The sequence below is a fragment of the Gadus morhua genome, chromosome 3 (genome assembly GCF_902167405.1).
Source record: "Gadus morhua chromosome 3, gadMor3.0, whole genome shotgun sequence".
Classification (NCBI taxonomy): domain Eukaryota; kingdom Metazoa; phylum Chordata; class Actinopteri; order Gadiformes; family Gadidae; genus Gadus; species Gadus morhua.
In genome coordinates this window covers 7,970,987-7,991,479 of record NC_044050.1, presented here as the reverse complement: position 1 = coordinate 7,991,479, position 20,493 = coordinate 7,970,987, and the positions used below count along the sequence as shown (strand labels likewise).

Genomic DNA, 20,493 nt, shown 5'->3' with positions numbered 1-20,493 from the left:
CAGCTGTTCTCCGGGACAGAAACACACCTTTTGTCTTGAAATGTCCTAAATTGTGTAATTTCCAAAACAACAAAGTGCACACATTTTTGAAGCCACTTTTTGAAGCCATGTAATAAATTACTGGACAATTGCTTTATATATTTAACAAAAAACATTGAATTCATTGTGTAGATTAAAAGGCCCTTTTAGACAAATCCCTTTCAATTAGACGAAGCCTTTTTTTTTTTTTATAGTGGCTACATTCTATTATTTAGCTGGATATTTGTAAGAAAACAGGTCTTCTATCATTTTGACTTATTCTGCTCACCCGTTCTGAATAACTTGGTTGTGACTGCGCAGCCTTCAGGCCTCCACAGGCCACTGTGTGAAGCTTGAGCGCCTTTCTGTGGTCACCAACGGAGCTGCACTTTGTCCTCAAGCAATAGGAAAGATTTGTTGAATTTCCCCAATCTTTTGTGTACGCTTTGTTTGTGAAGAGACATAATGTGTATAGCCGTGCATTCAGTGCAAATTAATGCAGTCTCACACGCTCTTTTGATGAATTAATGTGTGTATTTTCTTTTTTATTATCTTTATCGTCTATCAGTCTTGTTCTCTGGGCTGAGGATTAAAGTGTAGGACGAGCTTGAACTTGACCTTCATTTATCTTCGGCCCTCTCTCTGTCTCTGTCTTTCTCCGTCTCCTTCTCCCCCTCTCCTGTTTTTTTGTCTGCTGCCCTCATTCTCTGCCTGTATTTGTGGAAATGGGTTTAATTCAAGCTCTGGTCTCGGGAAAAAGAAATCCTTTAAATCCACGTTATTCATTGAGGGTCTTTTTTCTGCCGTCTCATCATTGTACAGCAAAGTTGTTCCAGTTTAACTCACTGTGTGTGTGTGTGTGTGTGTGTGTGTGTGTGTGGTCAGTCAATAGATTCTCGAGGGGCCTAGGACAGAAAGGTACCATTTGAGAGAGTATATCAGACTTGTATATTCCCAATTCATTTTCAGAAATGGACAAACTGACATTTAATTATAAATTGTAACAAATTATTGACTTGCAATGCACTTGTATCTGAAGCGGTACTAAAGAAAATGCAATGCTGGCGTAGTAAAGGAATTGATGTTATGGGGATTGAAAGGCTGAAAGGCTTCATGTCCCGGTTAGCTCTTGGTGAAGATGCCATTCTCGGTGTTGTCTCGTCAGCAGACCTGATGATTCAGCTTGGCTATGAACTCACTGAGATCATACCGAGGTCTACTTTCAAGAATGAACTTGGGTAGACAGGCAGGTCTGTGGCTTTGAAACGGATATATATATGGCGGTTTCCTGGCCTCCTGGCATTAACTTTTGGCCACAAACGTTGCGGCTCGTAAGCCATTTGCAATGGAGTGAACTGCATTGGAACCAAGCCTCTGGGCACCACCATGAGGGGAATGCATAGGAGAACCAGGACCCAGGTTCAGATAGATTAGCCTCTTCCGCCCTCCACTGTTCCAACTGATTACCTTAAGGGGGATTCTCACCAGGAGTGGCAACCCACCTACTCTCCCATGAATCACATCCTCATCCCATTCTCTCTCTCTCTCTGATTGTTTTCAGACTGATTGACTGACTGACCGTAGCAGATAGCAACAGCCTTGGGGAATATGTGTGTGTGTGTGAGACATTTCCATGAGGTTAAGGGCTTTGGTCATAGGTCTACTGCTTTGTTAACTGGCCGACACAAAGGAAGCAGAAATCACATCTGGTTATGTGTGTGTATATATATGTGTATATATAGATATATATATATAGATATATAAACCAACATACAAAACCTTCCCCTTTAACTTACCCACATGCAGACATGTGTGTAAATGCATTAGCAACCACTGCATGTTGCCCAGTTGCAGTGACGCTTGCAGTGATGTCGTAGGTTGAGCAGGTCCACCTCGTGGGTCTTCACCACACAGGGATGCCTCTCTAGCAAATCCACAGCTGTCTCATCCTCACACCCCCTCCGTGTGAACCCAACATTCACTTGCACGCACCCACCAGAGCACACACCCTTGCATGTGCTGGGCGTACGTGTTGGTCTTTTTTTTTTTTTAGACAAAAGTCTTGCATTGGCCGGTTGTGTTGTGATAAATGTGCACTGCGCCATCCCCCCTCCCAACCCTCAATCTGATGTTCCATATTTAAATGTCCCCCCCCCCACTGCAATAAGGTATGCAAACCACAAACCTGCACCCCACAGACACAAGCAGTTATCTAACACTAACACAATCCAGGAAGCAAACATGCTGTGTGTGTGTGTGTGTGCGCGTACGTTTGTGTGTATGTGCGCGTGTGTGCGTGTTCCTTCAGATTGTAGTCTGTAACAGACTGAGCTTTGTGTTGGCCTAAGGATTAACACGGCTTTGCCACCAGCAGCCGAAGTAAGGAGGAGAGAGAAAGAGAGAGAGAGAGAGAGAGAGTGTGCGTGTATTTGTGTATGTGGGTGTGTGAGTGTATGCATGAGAGGCCACGGATGGCTGCATGTCTGTGTCCACACAAGCCCTTAGGACCCTTTCCGATCTCTCTCTCACACACACACACACACACACACACACACACACACACACACACACACACACACACACACACACACACACACACACACACACACACACACACACACACACACACACACACCCCTATCTTGTTGTCTAACTGGCTGTGTGTATCTCAGCTGCTTGCAGGTAAAAGTGTTGTTTCTTTGGACAACAGTCAAAAGCCTCTCTTTGTGTGTCCATTCGAAGAGACGGGCTCACTTTTAGTCAAGGATTGTGGTTTACTCTACTACACGCCTAGTTGTGTAATGGTAATTAGTTATTAGGCGTTTTTTTTTATTGAAATACCATCCGGAGCAGAATATTTTCAGTTTAATGTCCCTTTGATAAATGTCGCCCCAAGAGAAAAAGCTGGCTGGCCGGTAACTGTGATCAAACACAGCAAAAAATTCCACATGCATTTGTGAAAAGGCTGTAGCCATGGAAGCAAGCTAACCATCGGGGTCAGCTGAGATTGAACCAGATTCTACCCGACCTAAAAAGCACCTTGACCAGAGCCGGCCTAAAACACGGGGACATCTTGGAACTGCATTAGATAAAAGAAAGATGGGGAAGGCTTTAGAGCCCAGGAGGATTTCATGAAGGATGCCACATGAGCTGGTTTATAAATCCATAATTGAAATCATAAATGAATTGCAAACTTGAACCCTAGCTGATCAACCGAAAGAATTGCACTCATCTCACAACACAATGTTACCATCTGCTCGTCTTTTGTTTGTTCGGTATCTACAACCTGGCAACCCCGTTAGCTATTATAAAGTGCAGTGTTGATTGGTCGTTATTTGTCGGCTCTTTATTCAATCGCAGGTATGTCAACTTCTTTCCACTGTTTCTCTCCAGGGCACCCTCTATATCAATAAAAAACATATAGGTGGAGAGAGAGAAGGGAGGGAGCAAGATGACAAGCTGGATATCATCCCTTACCCATTAGAGAGACAGAGAGAGAGAGAGTGAGAGAGAGAGACACAGAGTGAGAGAGATCCAGTTAATTAATTTTGCCAGAGTCAGACACGCCCTCTCTCAGAGACACACACAGAGGCGGACACACACAAGGCTGTGCAGACCACTATCATAGGTTGATTAAAGAAAAGGAGGGGATTTCATTTTTCTTTTTCCTTCCTTGCTTTCGCTTATTCTCTCCGTGTGCTGGATCAGAGAACGCAGAGATAAGGGGCGCCCAAGGTCAGATAGAGAGAGGGAGAGAGAGGCCTACAGCCAATTTACATGAGACATGAATGGGCAGAGACGCGGGGTGGGCGGGGCTTAAGAAGGGATTCAGACGGGGATGTGATCTCCTTAGGGTGTGTGTGTGTGTGTGTGTGTGTGTGCGTGCCCCCTGGTGTGTGTGTGTGTGTGTGTGTGTGTGTGTGCGTGCCCCCTGATGTGTGTGTGTGTGTGGGGGGGGGGGGGGAGAGGCAGGCCTGTGATCTCCTGGCCTTTGTGATGGAGATGGGCCCGGCCGGCCTGACCTGATAATGACGCGACGCTCTAATAGCATTCATCCTGCTGCTGCAGAACTACTCGAGCGGAACAGAGAGAGAGACACAAACACAGAGAGAGCGAGAGAGGGAAAGTGTGATGGGGTTGATGTGGGGATACACGGATGGAGGAGAAAGAGGGGTAGGGGGGGGTGGTAGCTAAGCTTTGTTAAAAAAATGACGACGGGAGGAAATGATTTGTAATCATGGAATCAGGGCTGAGCGGGTGGGGTAATGAGAGCGATAGGAAGGGGGGGGGGGGGGTCCTTAGATGAGATATTAGGTGTGTGTGTGTGTGTGTGTGTTTGTAAGGAAACAGGGATTAATGCGTGTTTATTTGTGTGCATGCAGGCCAGACTTGATAGAATGCCATTGGGTGTGTATGTGAAAGAGAATGCCATTAGATAGGAAGGTGTGTGTGTGTCAGACGCCATCTAGCATTAGCAGTAAATCTCTTTCTCTCTCTCTCTCTCTCTCTCTCTCTCTTTCTCTCTCTGTTTCTCTGTCTCTCTTGCTCCTTCTGGGCACTGGAGCATGGAAGGCTTTCAGAACACTACCCCGTTGGGGACAGGACTCCGAACCACCACCCCCCCCCCCCCCCCCCCAACACACACATGCACATAGATTTACTTATCGCACTGGGTCATTACAGGCCCCTACCACTATAGCCAGTCCTCTCACTGCTCTTCTCATATTATACACTCCCCCCCCCCCCCCCCCCCCATGTTAAGGAACGGCATGGCCGTAATGGAGGCTATCGGGTGACAGCTGCAGAGGGCTAACCTGCTGTGGGACTCACAGCATCCTGCTCCTAAAGGTGACACGTTATACCACCAGGTGTGAGTGGGATTAGCTCTTACAAGCCGTTGTGAAAATCGGCCTCTTCTGACATCACAAGTGGGCGTGTCCACCTAGATGTGTGACGGATAGATGAGCAACGTTTGCTACAGTCCACTGGTAAGGCTGGTAGACGGATCTATCCAGCACACATCTAGGTGGACACGCCCACCTGTGATGTCAGAAGAGGCTAATTTACAAAACGGGTTGTAACGGCTAATCACACTCACACCTGGTGGTATAACATTTCGCCGTTTAAACACGCTGACGCTTAAGGGTTTTTCTGAAAGGCAGTGTGGCGTCGTTCTGATGGGCTTACATTTTTTATGATTGCCCTCTCCGTCTCACTCCCCTGCTCTCTGTCTCTCTCCCCTACTCACTACAGACGAAGAAAGGTCCCGCGCAGCCCTCTGGGAAAAAGGACCAAGGCAGGATGCCCGCCTACTGCTACAACTGCTCCAGAATGGGGCACTTTGGCCACGTGAGTGCTGCCTCAGTCTGAACCGCAGCCTCCCCTCCTCTCTGCCCTCCCCTCTCTCTCTTTACCCTGCTCTCGCTTTCAACATTTTCTCCAAAGCAAAAAATGGATCAAATATATAATCTAAAGATGGATATTGCCCTTTTTGAAAGATCGGTAATAGGTTTCTGTGTGTTGTGTGTGTCTCAGGCATGTACACAGCGTCGGATGTATAATGGGAGCTACCCCAGCACGCCCTTCATCAACCACTATGACACTCCCGCCGACTTCCACAAGAGGGAGCACAGGATGAAGAGGATGGCCAAAGGTAAGCTCTGTCTCTCCCTTCTCCTCTAACACAGCCCCCAGACCCCAGTAGTTTTAGAATGCGACTGAATAACGCGGTGACTTTATTTCCTGTTCCCCCTCCAGAACTCGAGGAGGCCGGCCTGCTTGGCCCCACTTCTAACCCACCCGCCACCCCAGGACCCCCGAAGAAGAGGCAGAGGACCGCCTACAACCACGACTACAAGAAGAACCACCACCACCACAAGCAGCAGGAGAACGCCAACAGCTACCCCTCCTCCACCAGGGTCCCAAAGCCCGGCTCCAGCTCCGACCCCGCCCCCACCCACACCCGCTTCGGCGAGGCCGGCCCGGTCCAGACCACGCCCCGCCGGCCGGCCGTCATCTTCAAGACCCAGATGTCCACCAAGCTGAAGCCGACGCCAGTCAGCGGTGCCGACAAACAGTGGAAGCCCAAGCGGGGCATCCCCGCCAACAAGGCTGCGGCCTCCACGTTGAACGAGGAGGAGTGCTTCCCCCGGGGCGGGGAAGAGAGGGCGCCGAAGAAGAGCAGGAACAGGAACAAGAAGAACCCCAACAGGCTGAACTGGGGGGGTTCGGCGGAGCCGCGCACGTCACCCTTCAAGCGCCAGTCCTACACCCCGGAGCAGCTCTACGGTGGCAGGGGGGCGGCGAAGGAGAAGGGGAAGGGGAAGAGGGCCGCCTGGATGAAGAAGAAGTCGTCTAAAGGCGGCGGCGCAGACATGTACCCCACCGATGAGAACCTCTTCACCATTAAACAGAGGAAAGGGAAACGCAAGTAGTAGAACAACGCGGTGACCGCTACAGAGCTGCGCGTTGGTCTTGTCAGCCTGAATTCTGTGGGTTTATAGAATCACACCGCCATCTCAGGACTGGATTGGTGTCACAGGTGTGACACTGACAGCGTTTCAGAAACTGAACCGCTTCCCAACAGCACCGCCCTGTGGCTGGTTGAAATACTGCAGTAGGAAAAACCTTGCAGATGAATGCAAGGCAGGTTCAGAATAAATGCCTTTTAGTAAATAGATACAACGCCTTTATTTACTTTCAGTTCATACATGATGCTTTTCATAATGCATATAATGTGAAAACAAGTGAAGGCGAGTTTACCGAAATTGATTTTAATAAGTGGCTGTGAAAGGAAACAAATAGTTAATATTTTACCTGCATTTTGCCAGTTGCAGTGTCTCCTCAACCTCTGTTCAAATAAAAAAGATCAAGCCTATAGACTTTGGTCTTATTTACTTTCCTGCTGTGCATTTGCAAGTTTCAACTTGAATATAGTATAGGAGACTTCCATTGTGCCTCTGATTTAAGCTGGTGTTCAGGGCCTGAACTAGGAAGATCTATTCTTATGAATTCCTCTGAAAAGTAAGAAGTTTGGCTACAAAGCATTGAGAAAGACCAGACCATTCATGTTGAAGAATTACATTGACTTTGAGAGGAGTCATGTGTGTACCAAGTTTAGACCTTAACTGATTTTAAAACATAGCGACACAAAATATTATTAGTGACTATTTTTTCTGACGCGATCTGAGTAATGAAGACAGTTGGGGGATTTTATAGTCAGCTTATTCTTGTAATAGTCCTATGAAACAATGTATACTACAACACCTTGTGGTTATATTCTGCTTATCAAGTTCTCGAATTTGAGGAACAGGCAGAGAAATCATTCAGTGTTATCTCTTCAATTCACTGAACTCCAGGCTTGTTTTTTGTAACTAGCTTTAAAAATTAGATTTTTATGATTGATGGACGGGATGCATTAAAGATTGATTTGATCTAATGATGGCTGTTTTTCTGTCAAATATTTTGAAAGCTCACTTAGGTTTTTCTGGACATGCATATGTAATATTTTCTATGAGTACTATAAAACATCTTGTATGGTCATATCTTTATTAGGCAGAGTTTAAATGAGTGACTTAAAGGCTGTCATAATGTAGGTCATAATGCTATGCCCATTCTCGGCATAGCATTACTTCCATTCCGACATACCCCCATTCTGACATCTGACATTCTGACATTTTCCAAACGTCTCACCATTCCGACATGAGGTCATTAATATAAATGTCATTACTATTGTTGTACTTTAATTAATAAATGTGATTATTTCTTAGTTTCATGCGCTTTAGTGTCCTACGCTGACATTCGTCATTGGGGATAGACTACTGGCCGACCCTAATTCCCTGTATCTTTGGTCAAAGACCAAGGCCCTGTTCCAGTCTCTCCAAAAATTCATGGATCAGAGAACGCTGAGATAAGGGGCATTCCCAGTGCAGTTTAAAGAAGTGCACGCCCCACCACTCGTAACACACTTTTAAAATGCAGTCAATCAATTGATCGAATGGGTTATTTCAGACATTATCACAACCAAAATTTGGAATTAATCAAATAAATTACAACTAAATAATACTGAGCTAATTCATCAACTACTGTTCTGAAACTCAAATTCTGAAAGTGGGACTTTTGAGGAGTCATGGCTACTTTTTGGTTGAACACATTTGAGCACATTTGATGTTGACCTGAAGCTGGCTAGACTGATTGGTAGACTGTCGGAATGGTGGCGTGTCGGACTGGCAGCAACAGCTGCAACAGTAACCGCCCCTTTTTGAACAGCTCTGGTTCCGGAAGTAAATTTCCCATTCATTTTCTTAAAATCGTATACAGAGTTTTAAGCATGGAACCAAGCGAATCGTTCGTCGTTAACCCTCGTACCTGACTGCAATCACCGTGTAATCAAGTTAATTGTTGTGAATTCAGTCTCGTATTCCAGTTACATATTCATTCTACATTATGCATTCCTAGGAACCAAATTACAATTTTTTTTTGCTAAATCATATATTTTGACTTTTTTTGTCAAATATTCTATCTCTCAACATATTTTTCAACATGTAGATCTCATTTCCTCTGCAGTTCTAACATCAACTCTCAAACTTTGAATTAATCTCAAATAAATCTTGGTTGCTGTGGTAAGAGAGAGTTCACTAGCAGTCATCGAATATGGAGTTAGAATCATGCCAAAACCACACACACACACACACACACACACACACACACACACACACACACACACACACACACACACACACACACACACACACACACACACACACACACACACACACACACACACACACACACGCAAAACGTGTTTTACTCACGCACAACGATTCACACAAACACAAAACGTGTCTTACCCACTCATAACGATTCACACACACGCTCAGTGTGGTTTGCAAATACAAAACATCATTCACAAACTAATGCATTCTGCTTCAGAAACAAATACATTATGTTTTACATATACAAAGCAACATATTTCTTCAATTACAAAAAAATATCCTCCAAGTACAAATTAAAATCTTTCAAGAACAAACTAAAATCTTTCAAGTACAAAAAAAAATCCTTCAAGTACACAAAACAATTCTAGTACAGTACGGAACTCTGAAAGTTGCGGGTGGATCTGAAGGCATTTGCGCGTGGATCAGCAAGGCGGAAAATGAGTGCCAAAAGTCACTTGACAAACAAATGTCCTGTGATTCACACTACACAACAGCAGGTGGCGCTGTTCCTGCCAAACCGCACGTAATCCGTACGGTTTCCGTATGGTTTCCAGCCCCCACCGAACCGTGGACTGCATGTAGCACCCGTCAGCGCCAGTCCTTGGGCACTAGTAACTGCCGCACATCTCTCCCCCATCATGCCGTGCCAAGGTGGCCCACTCTAAGAAGTAGGTCTTGGTTTCCACGGACAAGGCAGAGACAGCTTGCTGGGGGGGACGTGACTGGTTGTCAACCCACTGTCCCACCCTGGCCAGTGTGGTGTCACTGTCCTGTGCTGCCTACACACAAAATTGTCTTCAATCAAATACAGAGCTATTTTTCTGAAAGTGGTTTGAATACAGACTTGCAGCATGCGTACAGGGCGGGGTATTCAACATGAACAGCACTTACTCAGATAACAGATGATTGCTTAATTGAAATTGACCAAAAAAAACTGTTGGGATCTGTATTGATAGATTTCAGTGCTGCATTTGATGTTATTGAACACAGACTATTAATAGAAAATCTTTCTTGCTACGGTTTATCATCCTCTACGCTGACCTGGATTAAGAGCTATTTATCCAGAAGATCACAGAGAGTTTTCTTTAATGGTGGTCTTTCTAATACTAAACAAGTTCAGTCTGAAATACCACAAGGGAGCTGCCTTGGGCCGCTACTGTACTGGGCCAATGTGTCCATGTATGCTGACGACATAACATTATATATGTCAGCTACCACTGTGGAAGATTTGTCTGCAATTCTGAATAGGGAGTTGCAACTAGTATCAGACAGGGTCAAGAATAACAGAATGGTCTTAAACATCTCAAAGACCAAATGCATTGTATTAGGCTCACAATATATGCTACAACTTCATCCAAAACTCAATTTATCAATGAACGGGATACAAATTGAGCATGTGGAAGAAACAAAGCTGTTTGGTGTCACATTGGACAGTCATCTGTCATGGTCTACTCACATAAACAACATAACCAAGAACATAGGGAGGGGGCTATCAATAATCAGGAGATGTGCAGGGTTATTAACGTTTACCTCTGTAGTCCAGGTTATCCAGGCACTGGTTCTGTCCCATCTTGACTATTGTCTTGCTGTGTGGTCGAGTGCAGCAAAAAAAGGACTTCAGAAAACTACAACTAGTCCAAAATAGAGTGGCTCACCTGGCACTTCAGTGTAGAAATAGGTGTAATATTTTACGGATGCATAAATACCAATTTGGGCTCATGGTAGAACATAGACTGCTAGCTAGTCTCATTTTATTTTTTAGGAGCATTTGTGTTAGCAACAAACCTAATTGTTTGTACAAATTAATTAATCACACCAGTAATAGACATAACTACTCTACCAGGCAGGTGGTAATGGAACGTTTTACAGTGCCCATGCCTAAATCTAATGCAATGAAAAAAATAGTCATGTACAGAGCTATGTCAAAGTGGAACGCTTTACCCCACACAATCATAGATTAGAATACACTCAAAATCCATTTTAATAATTCACAATAGTTTATTTAGACTTGTCAATAAAGGTCATTGTGTGCAGATTATGTGATGACAAATGATAGTTTTCTAGGGCCAGCTCGAAGTCCTTGGCATGGACCAGAAGGTCATCAAGGTAGACCACGCACTGTTTTCTGTGAATGTGAGCCAGAACCCCCTCCATAAGTCTCTCGAACGCGGGGGAAGCATTGCAGAGACCAAAGGGCATCACCCTGAACTGCCAGAGCCCTTGGCCGATGGTGAAAGCCGTCTTGGGTCTTGCATCTGGTGCCAGCTCCACCTGCCAGTAGCCGCTTCGAAGGTCTAGTGAGCTGAATCACTGTGACCCTGTGACTTTATCCAAGGCGTCATCTATGCGGGGTAAGAGTCCTTTCTGGTAACATTGTTCAAGTGACGATAGTCCAAACAGAACCTCCAGGTGTCGTCCTTCTTTTTGACCAGGAGGGCAGGGGCAGCCCAGGGGCTGTTGGATGGCTCTATCACCCCCGCCTCAGCAATCTCCCTGATCATCTGCTCTGCTGCTTCTTGTTTGGCAAACCCTAGTCGGCGGGTTCGCAGTCTGATGGGCAGGGCCGTGACAGCGTCAATTGAGTGCTGCACCAGGTTAGTTTAGCTGCAGTCCTGATTTCGTGCATTAAAAATGTCTGTAAACTGCTGAAGATTACAGGCCCTACTCATTTTGGTAGGGTTAACGGGAGTGCAGAATGGGCAGTGGATAAATGTACAACAGGTGGCACATTTTATCTGTGGACACCCCTCTGCTGGACTGTAACGTGCAGACTGAACTTGAGTAGAGTAGATTACAGTACAATGAGTAGCCTACAGTTGAGGACGGGAGGAGAAGATAAGATTTGAGGAAATTGATAAATGTGTTAATTAATCATCACCTGACCCGCTACCCGCAATGTTAAAGAAGACATATTATGGTGTTTTCCCAACAAGTATACATAGTATTTGATTTCCAGAAAACAAGTTTTTGAAGCTGTTTGCTGGAAATAGCTTTTAGGAAGGAAAAAATCTCGCCTACCGCTATTCCCCTCTGTTTCAGTCCCTTCAGAATGCGCTGTTTCTGGTGTCTGTAGCTTTAATGCAAATCAGCTGCTGCCCATTGACCAATGAGCTGTCAGACTGAACCACAGCATGGAGGAGAAGGGATTGTTGCCGTTTGCGGACTACTGGAGCTCTATATTTATATAATATAATTTAAAACAATAATAATAATATTATATACAGGTATTTATATAATATTATATCTAATATCATGGCCAAAAGCTATGGGCGCCTCGGATGATATTATGAATCATAAAGACTGTGTCTGACGTAGGCCTACCTGGTACTTCCACAACAAGTAAAGACTCATAGTGGGGGGGGGGGGGAAAGGAACTTTGGCCTTGACTCTCTGAAGTCCATGAACCGCGACATGGAGGAGAAAGGGATTGTACTCCGGGAGCTGAGCTGCCGGACTGCCGCCGAGCTCCCCGCGCCGGTGCTGCCGGATTGCCGCCGGACTGCTGCCGGACCTGCCAGCTTCGACGGCAGTTCAGCTCCAGGAGTACCCCCGCCGGAGCAGACAGAAAGCTTCGGCTGCAGTTCAGTTCCCAGAATACACCGCTGGAGCTGCCGGACTGACGCCGAAACTTCGGCGGCGGCCGGACGGCTTCGGCGGCGGCCGGACGGCTTCAACGGCGGCCAGACGGCGAAGCTTCAGTCCGGCAGCTCCGGCTTGGGGAGCTCGGCGGGAGTCCTGCAGAGAAAGGGATCGTACTGCCGGAGCTGAGCTGCCGGGCTGCAGCCAAGTTCCCCCCGCCGGAGCTGCTCGTCCACTGGTCCACCAAATCTTAGCTATGCTCTGATTGGAGGGGATTGGGGAATAGGGAGGTAATATTCTACGGGGCCCCTTCCTACGTAGGAGGGGGCGCCGAAACTGTCTCGCTCGTTTGGTAACTGTAGGCGGGGTACTTTCAGAAATGCATAATCTCACTCAAAAAATCATGTACAGACTTTTCTCAAAGTTGTATGCGTTTGGGAGCACCAGAGACCCAAAACAACACCCCAAATCCCTGGAAAAGTATTGCTTTCATAATATGTCCCCTTTAAACAAGCCCCAGCCATAATTTACAATAATAATAACGTGGTTGATTCTCATTGCACGAACATTGCGACATAAGCATGTCTCGGTGGTGTAGCTACCTTGCAGGCAGTGTTGGGAAAGTTCACTTTCTACGTGAACTATTTCAAAGTTCAGTTCACAAATTTTAAAATGAACTAGTTCAGTTAAACTTTCAAAATTAAAAATCCTGAAATAAGTTCACAGTTCCAAAAAATGAACTAGTTCATAGTTCTTTTTTTCAATATGTTGCTGTGAGCTATTATTTTTTTCCGGTATTTTGAACATTGAGCCCACTTTGTGGGTTGTCTAGGATGAATTAGAGTGGTTGAATCAAGCATCGTAGCGGAATACAGTTTATATTGTGTTTTATTGCAAATTTAGCGCATTTTGTAAATCCCATTGATTTCTGTTAGAAGACTCATGCTCGTTGGCCGGAAATGGAAAGGGTGGCTGTTCACATTTGGTTGTAGTCTTTTTGCTCGGTTCTAGCCCTACTGTTGATTCGGAGAACCGAGCGAAAAGACTACAACCAAACGTAAACAGCTCCCCTTTCCGTTTCCGGCCAACAAGCAATGATTCTAGGCGGTATTATTCATGTCTGTGGACACATTTGTATGCAGTTACATATTAATATAGCAAAATCTCACTCCGAACTCAGTTCAAAACTTGAGAGCCCTGCAGTTTAATGTAACAGTAAGCTGGCAACTGCAAATAATAAATAAAATCACGTGTTATAGGCAATAGTAATATTAATGTATTAGCCTACTACTCAACTCGACTACTGTAATACGACATACAAACTAAAAGTGCAGAATGTCTAATAGGAAGAGACGGGAATTTCGACGAATGTGCTGACGTGATCTCTGCTTCATCTGGGTAAATGTGCTCATAACACGCCACATGCACGCGATGGGGAACCACATTGCTTGGGAACCATTAGCAGTGTGTCACCGGTTTTGGGGTCTGATTCAAAACACACATTAAGTGTTGACAAATGGCAATGGATAGTCGTTATAGTGTGAAATCACAAAGCTTTTGGTTAAGTGTTCCTTACCGACAAAGGTGAATCGGTAAGAATGCACGTTAATGAGACTATCAGCCACTCATCGTTAACGTTCTCAATTGGTAAACAAACCTCTTCATTGAGAGCATTTTAACAGCTGAAGTAACTTACAGGACATTTCGATATGATATCTCTTTGTATGAAGCGATTTCGGATATGCTGTGAAACCAGATCAATACGAGTACCATGCAGAGACTTCGTCGGACAATACATCGCCAATCGTTACAAAACAACGGTCTGTCCAAATGACGAAACCGATCCAACCCGAATGTTACTGGAGCTCTGCGTAGACGGATTCTATGTTGCACCTGGCCAGGTGCACACCGACTTATTTAAGCGGGGAATGTGCTGTAACTATGGACCACTGGGAGTGGAACTGAAGAAGAACCTGCTCGAGCAGTGGTGGAGTTCTATTAAAAGGTCAAGAACGCAAGTGTTTGGCATTAGCACTTTGACCACCGGGGACGAGAAGTCTGGAGAGGGCAACCCTAGTTTGGACGTTGAACGCCTTAACCAACTTCTTGATGCAGATGAGTTTAACAAAGCCCAACGGACTCAGAGGATACTGATGCTTCTTCGGCAGTCAACATCTTTAAGAACGAACCTTCTTCAAGGTAGAGCTCAACCAGCATGATGTAGAGCAATTCATTAAACAATTTGTAGAGAGTTGGCCGATGCACATAGCTGAATGGACTCCTGCATTGAACATGAAGGTATTTTTTTTAAATCTGTTATTTATTCAGGATATTACGAATTAGGAGTTACTTAAGTGCACCATCATTACACCTACTCAATACGTTTGTCTGTTAAAAAACGTAATTTTGTAGTTGTCAGTTCTTAGTATACGTCCATGGTTCCAGGTGCATTGGAACAGTACATCTCTTGGTTGGAGCTGGTGAAAAGGAGGTTGCCGTTTGGCCTAGCTGAGACTGGCCTGAGTTTCCAACCGGATGGATCCGGTAGGTGAGAACTAATCTATTTCCATACTTCTTTTTATGCACTCCTAAACAAGAGAATCATTTTAGTCATACAATTTTCTTTATCAATGGTGTCAATTAAGTTTTGCCTACATGAACCTAAATATATCCGAATAGAATTTTGTATGTGATTAATGGTTTTAGTCAAATGCTTTTCAATGTTGCCTCCAGTACCATGTGACTAGGGTGCAGCACCCGTAGGCCTATATTGAAATAAAGAATATGCATCCGACTCTGCACGGCTATGTCTTAAAATGACGTGGGACGTGTTGTCGTTCTGCCAGCCGAGCAGAAGCTACCTACGCGTCCCTGGTTTGGTTCTGCTCTCCGCGGAGCTCCTCGCAGTGGCTGGACCACTGGGCACGACTCAGGCTCCAGTGGTGGAGAAAGGTAGGTCTAGGTCGATGCTGGAAGAATGACTGTTGTATAATAATAATTGGTTATTGCTGCTACTAATACTCATACCAAACACTGTGCGTAAGAGACGGTAATCTATAAGGACGTGGGTCGAAAATGCCCTCGAAAGAAAGAAAACATTTAAATGCCTGTACATTAAACTTATGTATCTGTTTTGGAATGTTGTTTGCTTACGTTCCGAAATGTACTTTTATACGTTTAGAGGAAATCCAGGATTCAGTACGTTACATGTATTTACCCTGCTATGCAGGGTTGCTATAGAAATATCAGTTTTATTATCTCAATGATTGCCCATTGTAATATGGGACCGAAATGGCTCCCTCTAAGGGTTCCGCTTCTATTTTTGATATTGCTCATGTTCTGGGTTTGTTTTTCCCGTCTGTTCAGTTTGCCCTGGCGCCATCAGAATTCAGCAGCCGGGACGTCCAAGTGGACGAGCTCCAGGAGGGGGCCTCTCGTGGCGTGAAGATCGTCTACTCGTTCCCATGGGGACAGGAGACCCTGGAGAACCTCTGGAGCCTCGGGGATTCTGATTTATTGCAGACACACGGTGGTGTCCGCGCAAAAATACAGGTCAGCCTGCCGTCCAATTTTTTGCAACCAACTCTCATGGACATGTAATGAGTGTAAATGCAATTAATGTCTACCGTTTTTATTTTAACACTTGTAGTTATGTTACATTAGTCCTTAAGCAGTGCCTTGAAAGTGGAATCAGAAAAGAAGAATATAATTTCTTTGTAATTATTAAGGGTAATGCAACTGCATTATGGGAGCTGGTGCATGACAGCAAAGAAATACATGTTGTAGTTCAAGTTCTAAAACAATTAAGTGCAGATTCTATAGAGATGGGTACCTCCTTGTTCCAGCTCTTGAGGTACCACACATGCAGTACCTCAATAGAGGTGGAACGCACACACGCCCACGCCTCCATAGAGGTACCACACACGCCTCTATAGAGGTACCACACACGCCTCCATATAGGTACCACACACGCCTCTATAGAGGTACCACACGTGCCTCTATAGAGGTACCACACGTGCCTCTATAGAGGTACCACACGTGCCTCTATAGAGGTACCACACGTGCCTCTATAGAGGTACCACACGTGCCTCTATAGAGGTACCACACGTGCCTCTATAGAGGTACCACACGCGCCTCATAGAGGTACCACACACGCCTCATAGAGGTACCACACACGCCTCTATAGAGGTACCACACACGCCTCATAGAGGTACCACACGCGCCTCATAGAGGTACCACACGCACCTCCATAGAGGTACCACACGCACCTCTATAGAGGTACCACACGCGCCTCTATAGAGGTACCACACACGCCTCTATAGAGGTACCACACACGCCTCTATAGAGGTACCACACACGCCTCTATAGAGGTACCACACACGCCTCTATAGAGGTACCACACACGCCTCTATAGAGGTACCACACGCGCCTCTATAGAGGTACCACACGCGCCTCTATAGAGGTACCACACGTGCCTCTATAGAGGTACCACACGCGCCTCTATAGAGGTACCACACGCGCCTCTATAGAGGTACCACTCGTGCCTCTATAGAGGTACCACACACACCTCTATAGAGGTACCACACGTGCCTCTATAGAGGTACCACACGTGCCTCTATAGAGGTACCACACACGCCTCTATAGAGGTACCACACACGCCTCCATAGAGGTACCACACGCACCTCTATAGAGGTACCACACGCGCCTCTATAGAGGTACCACACGCGCCTCTATAGAGGTACCACACACACCTCTATAGAGGTACCACACACACCTCTATAGAGGTACCACACGTGCCTCTATAGAGGTACCACACGTGCCTCTATAGAGGTACCACACACGCCTCTATAGAGGTACCACACACGCCTCTATAGAGGTACCACACACACCTCTATAGAGGTACCACACGTGCCTCTATAGAGGTACCACACGTGCCTCTATAGAGGTACCACACGTGCCTCTATAGAGGTACCACACGTGCCTCTATAGAGGTACCACACGTGCCTCTATAGAGGTACCACACACGCCTCCATAGAGGTACCACACGCACCTCTATAGAGGTACCACATACGCCTCTATAGGTACCACACACGCCTCATAGAGGTACCACACACGCCTCTATAGAGGTACCACACACGCCTCTATAGAGGTACCACACACGCCTCATAGAGGTACCACACATGCCTCTATAGGTATCACACACGTCTCATAGAGGTACCACACACGCCTCATAGAGGTACCACACACGCCTCTATAGAGGTACCACATACGCCTCTATAGAGGTACCACACGTGCCTCTATAGAGGTACCACACACGCCTCTATAGAGGTACCACACACGCCTCTATAGAGGTACCACATACGCCTCTATAGAGGTACCACACGTGCCTCTATAGAGGTACCACACATCCCTCTATAGAGGCAGTCAATAATTGCTTAGAAAACCTAAATTTCAAATGTTATCAATCTTTTTTAATTACTAGTTTAGACAAGCAAACTCTTCCCCTCAATCCCTTCAAATGTATGGAAAGATACCCCCTCTAAAGGAAAGCACTTTAGCCCCTCTTTTTATTTTTTTATTTTTTTGTCAAAATGGACGGCCAAAATGGTAATACTCCATGCAAGTTACTTCAATGCTAGGATAGCATTGCAGTAACATGCATGGTGTATTACCATTTTGACCGTTCAAATATATTTCAGTAAAATATATATGCAGATAAATTAATGGAGCCCAGAGAGGGTGGAATAACCACAACAATGTTTCTATTTTTCGAATGCTAGTGTTTTGATGGCCAGAAGTTGGTAGTACCTCACGTCATCTCGGTCGTGAGCAACATGGACCGTAGTATGATGGCCTACATGCACAACTCCCTGCAGCTAATGAAGAAACACGATGGCAAGCAGAAACTGTACCGGAGGAAGGTGAACATTAGAATGTGTTATGGGGTTAGTTCAGCTATAGGTCTCTGGGTTTTTCATTATTTTACGTCCTGCTCGTCCTGAGGGTTGATTTGTGTTGATGCTAGGTGTTGAAGTTGCATCCGGTGTTGGCCCCGGTCAAAGTGGCCTTGGACATGGGCAGGGGAGCTACACTGGAGCAGAGACAGGTCACAGCTATTTGCTTTAATGAAATAGATCTTGTATTGTAAGCCAATCGCTGTAAATTGTTTGCTGTGGTCTTCCTGGGATCCTCCTAATTGTCTGTCTTAATTGTTTGATTTGTAGGTGTGCGACGGCTTGTTGCAGGAGTTCCTGGATGCTGGGATCTCTGCATGGCCAGGATCTATAGATATAACATCATCTGCGGAGAAGCTAAACACCAAGTAAGTCTATAAAACAGTCGATGAGTATTCCATGAGTATTCCATCAACCATCAACCAAGCCAAAGGCAAAGCCGGGCTTATTTCGCTTAGCCTCGCTACTTTAAGCTAGAGTTGCGTTCCATCAACTTGACTTAAGGGAATCTCTGCTAAGTAACCATGGCAATTTATCCGACCAAATTAACCTGGTCGGTACCAGAGAAGTCCCATCTGTCGGAAACAAGTGTAGGCTACCATCAGAAGGTTCCGCCAAGCCTAGTCCTTGCGATTTTGTCATAAATGTACATATATGAAGTACAAACAGTGTATCTTATCACTAACGGTCTAGGATTAAATGATGCAAACAAAATAATGAAAATAATTGCCATCTATTGTTACCGTGGATATTTTCTAAACAAATTTTTTGACAAATTTATGTATTCTAATTGAGAACCAGCATTTGGGTGAGTGGTCTAGCATCTGCTCTATAGTACGGGCGATCTGAGTTCGCATCCTGGGCACCTCATTGATTTCTTGCCGTTGGCTTATTTATGTAATTTCCTTTATATCAGAGAAATTAGGCCTAACAATTTACTTATTATGTAATACATATGTCTTACGATATCCCTAGAACCCAAATATAACTTGCAAAAACCCATGGTAAAGTTAATGTTAATATTAATGTTACTGATAAGCCTTTGTCACAATGACGAAGACAATGCTGCATGGGAAATGGACGCCACATAAATTCCATTCAGGTGAGTTTCACGGCAGGCAGCCAAGACGACTTCGGTTGAGAAATATACGATGGTCAGTCAATTTAGCATAGGCCTATTCAAAGAAATGGAAAATAAATGGCATGAACAGTTTTTTGATTTCTCCAGCAATCCTTCCTAAATTACTAATTAGCTGGGGATTGAACCCTGGACGACCGGGTGCAAGTCTGACACGTTACCTCAAGACTATCTCCCTGATTACTAATGTACAGTCAATATTACATTAAAATATTTTAAGCTTAATAATACTTATTCATTCAAAAGATCAGTGATTTTATTGCCAGGCGGCCTTCCTGTTTTTATCAATGGTTACGGTGTTCCCTTTTTGAGTTAATATATGCTTGTACTCCTCATAGACCTCCACAAGCAGCTTCTGTTCGCCCCTGGAAAAGATCCCGCTCGGTCCTTTTCGGACATTTGATCCATGATTCGACCTTCACGGTCCTGGGCTGGTTACATATCTTGTGAGCGCGTAATCCACGATATCGTAAGCCTGGCTTGAACTAACCTGAGCAAGGCGCGGCTGAACAGGGTTGATGGAACGGCTTTAGCCTCAGGTGGAAGTTGGCGTTAGTTCTAACCAGGCTTAATAAACTATGCCGCTTTCGTTAGCGACTTTGATGGAATACCCCCTTGGTCACTACCGTGTGTGTGTTTATGTGTGTCTTCTTCAGGTATGATGAGATGGGCGTCCTCTTCACCATGGTGATCGATGAGAACACCCTGGAGAGCGGGGTGCTGCAGGTGCGAAGCAGAGACACCACCATCAGGGAGTCCAAACATATCTCGGAGGTCAAGGGCTTCCTGCTCCGCTACATGCGTGCCGCCCATAACATGTGAACGACCAGATCCTACTGGCCAGAAAAGTTGAGACCAAACAGCAAGTTGGAGTGCCAGTGTGGTTTAGTGGCCTAGCAGTAATATTTTGTTGACGTTTGTCATTGATAACTGTATTTTCCATTAAAAATTAAATAAATAAAGTTTCCTAAGAAAATCGTTCGTATTGTTTGTTTACCAATCTGCACCACAAGCAGTGAATCTTTTTTTAATTTTAATTATTTACATTTTGTATTTGTATAATTATGAATTAAATCACAAATATAAGGAA

At 45.1% G+C, this 20,493-nt stretch overlaps 2 protein-coding genes across 4 annotated transcripts in view; both read left to right on the top strand.

Annotated features, from left to right (window-relative positions):
- The window catches only part of zcchc7 (zinc finger, CCHC domain containing 7), a 37,718-nt gene extending 30,262 nt beyond the window's left edge, over positions 1-7,456 (top strand). For both annotated transcript variants that reach the window (XM_030351821.1, XM_030351822.1), the window contains exons 8-10: positions 5,272-5,367; positions 5,554-5,671; positions 5,776-7,456. In XM_030351821.1, the coding sequence (XP_030207681.1) occupies positions 5,272-5,367; positions 5,554-5,671; positions 5,776-6,452 (891 nt within the window). In that variant the 3' untranslated portion in view covers positions 6,453-7,456. The remainder of the gene's footprint in view (positions 1-5,271; positions 5,368-5,553; positions 5,672-5,775) is intronic.
- Positions 7,457-13,505: 6,049 nt separating this feature from the next.
- On the top strand, positions 13,506-20,381 carry polg2 (polymerase (DNA directed), gamma 2, accessory subunit). Of its 2 annotated transcripts, XM_030352335.1 has the most exons (9): positions 13,507-13,895; positions 13,929-14,510; positions 14,757-14,859; positions 15,158-15,263; positions 15,678-15,863; positions 18,092-18,232; positions 18,337-18,417; positions 18,536-18,633; positions 20,060-20,381. In XM_030352335.1, the coding sequence occupies exons 2-9, from the start codon at positions 14,021-14,023 to the stop codon at positions 20,223-20,225; spliced, it is 1,371 nt and encodes a 456-aa protein (XP_030208195.1). In that variant the 5' UTR covers positions 13,507-13,895; positions 13,929-14,020; the 3' UTR covers positions 20,226-20,381. The 2 variants fall into 2 exon arrangements, with proteins under 2 accessions (XP_030208196.1, XP_030208195.1); XM_030352336.1 differs by having other exon boundaries at positions 13,506-14,609.
- The last annotated feature ends 112 nt before the right edge of the window (positions 20,382-20,493 follow it).